Source organism: Silurus meridionalis, chromosome 20 (assembly GCF_014805685.1).
Source record: "Silurus meridionalis isolate SWU-2019-XX chromosome 20, ASM1480568v1, whole genome shotgun sequence".
In the NCBI taxonomy this organism is placed as follows: domain Eukaryota; kingdom Metazoa; phylum Chordata; class Actinopteri; order Siluriformes; family Siluridae; genus Silurus; species Silurus meridionalis.
In genome coordinates, this window is record NC_060903.1 from 10,517,501 (window position 1) to 10,522,500 (window position 5,000).

General features: G+C 36.9%; 1 protein-coding gene across 3 annotated transcripts in view; it reads right to left on the reverse strand.

Moving 5' to 3' along the window:
- mpz (myelin protein zero) overlaps window positions 1-5,000 on the reverse strand; it is an 8,882-nt gene that overhangs the window by 830 nt on the left and 3,052 nt on the right. The window contains exons 4-7 of one of the 3 annotated variants that reach the window (XM_046877009.1): window positions 4,962-5,000; window positions 4,602-4,650; window positions 2,325-2,333; window positions 1-2,054 (exon numbers count right to left, since the gene is read on the reverse strand). The exon at window positions 1-2,054 is cut by the window's left edge and continues 830 nt beyond it; the exon at window positions 4,962-5,000 is cut by the window's right edge and continues 91 nt beyond it. In XM_046877009.1, coding sequence (XP_046732965.1) covers window positions 1,971-2,054; window positions 2,325-2,333; window positions 4,602-4,650; window positions 4,962-5,000 — 181 coding nt within the window. In that variant the 3' untranslated portion in view covers window positions 1-1,970. The remainder of the gene's footprint in view (window positions 2,055-2,324; window positions 2,334-4,601; window positions 4,651-4,961) is intronic. The other 2 variants (XM_046877011.1, XM_046877010.1) reach the window with 2 other exon arrangements.

The following is a 5,000-nucleotide window of genomic DNA, read 5'->3' on the forward strand; positions in this document are numbered from 1 at the left end:
GGGGGCTGCAGTTTAGTGTTTGTTAAGATTGATAGCTTGATGCAGTTTAAATATATGCATTTTATATGAGCATGTATCTGAAATATAGCTGACCTCTAGACTAAAAGTGGTGACTTTGCTTAAACAATGTATTTAAAAGGTATTTTTGTTGTTTTTTGGTACTTTAGAAACTTGCATCTATGTTGGGGATTTCACTCACATGTTGCTGAGGTGCCCCCCAGTGGCCACTAGCAGCCTTAAGCCAACAGGGTGAGGAACAGTGCTCTGGAATGTGTTCTAAATATGATGTGTATGTGTAAGTCTTTAATGACAGTACTTATTTCTCTGAATTGGATTTCTTGAGTTGGATCATGTATCTGTGTGTGCATTTTGTGTGGGTTTTGATCAGGTTCTTTTGTTTAGCCCTTAAGCAATGGAATAATAAAGATAGGCATGGCTACTTTGAAGGTCCAGCCTACAGTAAAAGAGAAAGTGATGCCGGATTAAGTGATCATGACATTATGCAAATGATACAAGAAATCAGAAATAAGAAGGGTTTGAAATAAAGGGAAGTGAAAGAGATGAAGACAACAAGAAAGAGTATACAAAGAGAAAGGGAGGGGGAAAAGAGAAAAAAAGAAGGAACAGTTAAAGCAGAGATCCCAAGCAGTCAATAAAGGACAGAAAACAACCTTTTCCCTTAACAAAGTGCTGGTGCTACAAACTATTTGTGATGTAGTGAAAAGTGTGCTGTTTTTTCACCAATAAAATAAATTTGATTCCAGCACCATTTCATCATAACCAACTTGAAAAAAGAAATGGAAACGGAAAAAAGACGAATGGTGTGGGAGGTTCTAATGATTCATATATGCAGTAACTAGCAAAATATTCTCACCATGAATCAAGAAATTGAAGATGATAACACAATTTGGACTGGCAACTACAACAAATTAAAGCTACAGTTCTAAATCTAATGCTAATAAAGGTTTTTAGCATCAGAATACATTTAGAATCAATAACAAAAATCATGAAATACACCTAAATTAATTTTGTTGTGTTAATATCTTACCATATGATAATGGGTCAAAGGAAATTGTAGAAACCCTTTATATTGAATGAATAATTTAAAATGTTAAATTGTCTTTACTTTTCACATTTGATTATATAATGGTTTGACTCTTAATCCAGTTCTAACAAAAGTTGCTGGTTTTTATAATAGCTCCAACCTCAGCACAGTGTCAGTGGAAAAGAGTTAAAAGGGAGGACAATTCCAAGATCAGCAGAAAAAATAAACTAAAAGACGTCTATGTGTGTGCACACATTGTGGTGTGAAATGTTCATTACACTGCACGTATCCACAGAAAATGTATCATGTTAGAGAGATAGCAGAATACATTTACATTTGCGGCATTTAGAATAATGTGTTCTGCCACCCTAGAACTGTGTGTGTGTGTGTGTGTGTGTGTGTGTGTGTGTGTGTGTGTGTGTGTGTGTGTGGTTGTGTGTGTTTCATGGAAATAATTAGAGTTGTGTTAGCATTTAACTCTTGCCTTAAATAATTAAGGCAGAAGTCTGTAATGTTTATGGGTTTTTAATTTTTGATACCTAATCAGGTTCATTCAGTGGGTCATAAAAAAAAAAATCAGTGGCACAGGGTATGTTCAATGGCTCCCATGTGTCCTAGACTACACTATAAAACTATACCAAAGACTGTTTATTACTCATCCTCCCATTTACTCCTCTTTAAGGCCTTCCTCCTCTACATGTTTCTTGCATCCTTCACTCACTCAGCCAAGAGTGATTTTGTGGGAGAGCTTGGAAAGGGTGGAGAGAAGAGCAGCAGGGCTAAGTCTGGGCTTCTCTCCTCCTCCTTCTGTCTGCTCTTGTTTAATTAACTCAAGCTCAATAGTCATAAGAACCCTATCCTTCCTGTCTTTCCTGCCTTCTCCAGGTACTTCTTCCTGGAGATCTAGCTCTCTGCTTGCGAAGCCCTATTTCTTTTCTTTGCGCATCTCTTGCTTCTTCTTCTCGGATGCTGGTGCCTTCTGCTTGGCAGGATCCACCACAACAGAAGCCTGAGAAGAGAAAGGGAGTGTGGGAAGGGGAGGATAGAGTCACTATGGGAGGAGTAAGGGAGAAGAAAAGCTAGAAAAAAGAAGAGTGCAAAAGAGAGAGCCTTAGCGAGAGAAAAGTGTAGTTGTGTTGTTATATGGTGCAAGGTGTGAAGATTAACAGAAATGGAGAGAGAGTACAAGAATGCTGCAGAGAGGAAGAAAAGAAAAAAAGAGATGGAAAAGGGGGAAACCGAGAACGAGACATTAGAAGGAAAGGTAAACGGGGGGAACCTTTGGTTTCTGGAAGGGAGGACAAAACAGGAAGCCGTCAGTCAGTCCGACAGAGAGTGGCAGCATGACATCACAGCAGCTACACACACACACCTGAGCCTGACCCCTTTTGAATGAATAACAAGGCTCAATTTATGTAATAAAGAGCTGATATTACATGAATATTAGCATTTATTTCACTGATACATTTGGCATCCATATTAACACTGTAATGTATAATACAAAAATAATACTAATTGTGGCGCTTAGTAAATGAGATTAATTTCATAATATATACATAACTGATTTATGACTATGCATTGTTTTAAGGCATTCACGATTTAGATTCATAGTGATGCATCTGATTCACAGATGTAAATGTAAATGTATATAAAATGTGATTATAATCATGCAGGTATTTAAGGGTTATTCTGATTTAAACCAGTCATTAGATATTATCTTTTATTATTATCTTTTACATAGTTTAATCTTATACTGTATATTCTCCAAAATTCTCCTATTCTTCAAAGTCTCTCCCATTCCATCTCTGGTATTAGTACAAAACTGCTAAGGGTTTTCTTTAATTTTCATTAAATACTTGTGGTAAGTACTATAAATCTTTTAAATATCATAAAACAAAAATATCATTTCTAGTCTTGCGAAACAGAGACCTGTCAGGTTATACTGTTTATTCACCTTACTTTGCAATTGAATTCAAAGACAGGATGATATTGGACTTCAGCAGATGAGGGAAAGAGAAGGAAAGAAAGAAGGGAACAAGAAAGAAACAAAGATTGAAGCTGATAGGACGCAACACACAAATATATGAGGTGAATGATGATGATAGATAGATAGATGATAGATAGATAGATAGATAGATAGATAGATAGATAGATAGATAGATAGATAGATAGATAGATAGATAGATAGATAGATAGATAGATAGATAGATAGATAGATAGATAGTCACATTGTAAAGACCTGAACTTCACTTTATGTTTGTTTATTTTGTATGTCCAGCAACTACTTTATGAGAGGTAGCATGTACACTATATGTAATTCCTCTGCTTTTAAAATTAAGTCAGAAAAGACGATCATCTGCATTTTAATGGTCACCTGTAGAAAGGAGAATTACACAAGGGCAAAAGTTGGGAAAAGTGGGATCATACTAAAGGACATAAAGGGATGAAAGAATGTGTGGGATAAAAATGTGGAATAAGCAGAATGAGAATGATAGGAGGAGGAGGTGTGTGTGTGTGTGTGTGTGTGTGTGTGTGTGTGTGTGTGTGTGTGTGTGTGTGTGTGTGTGAATAACAACACTATGTTGAACTCCAACTAAATGCCAGCTTGAGAGAGTATAAAATAATTGAATATTTGGTAAGTGGAAAATTATAGTAGGCAAGGTTTACAGCTGATTAGCCGATGTGTGAAGTCTAAAAAAGAAAAATTGGCAGATGTTTTCACAAATTTAAATCAACTAAGTTATGTGAAAATCAAATGTTTATGTTATGTGTAAACCCACATGGTACTAGTAAAATATATAAAAACTTTGGATTACAGCTACAAATTAAGATATGATAATAAACACATCTCACAAAATTGTTTTGGCCATGGTGGTTAGCCTAAAGCTGACATACATAGAAAACAACAAACATAGAGGTAGACCATGAATTTTGACTTATCCTCTGCCTGCAGCCTCGGCCTTAGGTAGCTGGAAGAGAGCTGAATTTGATATAGGTAGCAAAAGAAACGTGCACACTTTCTGCTGTTTCTAGCTTTCCAGGTGCATGCATCATAATGAAAGACTATATAAATCCCCTGTTAATTAATTAGATTTATGCTGTTGAATCAAATTATTATGATGTATGCTAATGACATACAGATCTTAAAAATTTATGACAAAAAGAAAATCTAAACTAGCAACAATAACTTCATTTAAATTTTTCAGAAATTGCATGCAATAAATTCTTATTTTGTATCTATACTTTAGGTTTAAAATGTAGGTTTAAGTTTGACCTTTTTAATCAGAGGTAGAGCAAGTGAGACGAAGACCAGAAGAGGAGTTCTTTACAGGAGCCAAGGGTTAATGGTATAAGAAGTGTGTGTGTGTGTGTGTGTGTGTGTGTGTGTGTGTGTGTGTGTGTGTGTGTGTGTGTGTGTTTGCGTGCGTGTGTGTGTGTGTGTGTGTGTGTGTGTGTGTGTGTGTGTGTACGCACTAGTCTTATTGTGTGTGTGTGTGTGTGTGTGTGTGTGTGTGTGTGTGTGTGTGTGTGTGTGTGTGTGCCAGTTAACACTTGCCTGTTTTTGTTGGGCTCCCTCTTTCCCTTTGCCTTTCTTGCCATGTTTGCTGAGAAAAAACATAAACATAGTGTGAGGATTGAACTGTATGTTAGACTCTTCATTTTAACCACTCTAGAAAATGGGGTAGGGGTTCAGGCCTGGGCAAAGATGTGTGTTTGTGTGTGTGTGTCATTAATAGCCAAAAGACAGGTTTTAGCCTTGCTAAAGGTATGTGTCTGAATTTCTGTGCTTCTTTTTGTAACCTGTGGGGACTTGGGCATGATCTTAGTGAGTGTGTGTGTGTGTATGTGTGTATGTGTATCAAAGCCAGGAAGAGGTTCGGGATATGCTTGAGGCAGCAGGTACTCCCAGACTGACCTCACACTCAAGCTGAAGACACGTCGGGCCACCAGGAAG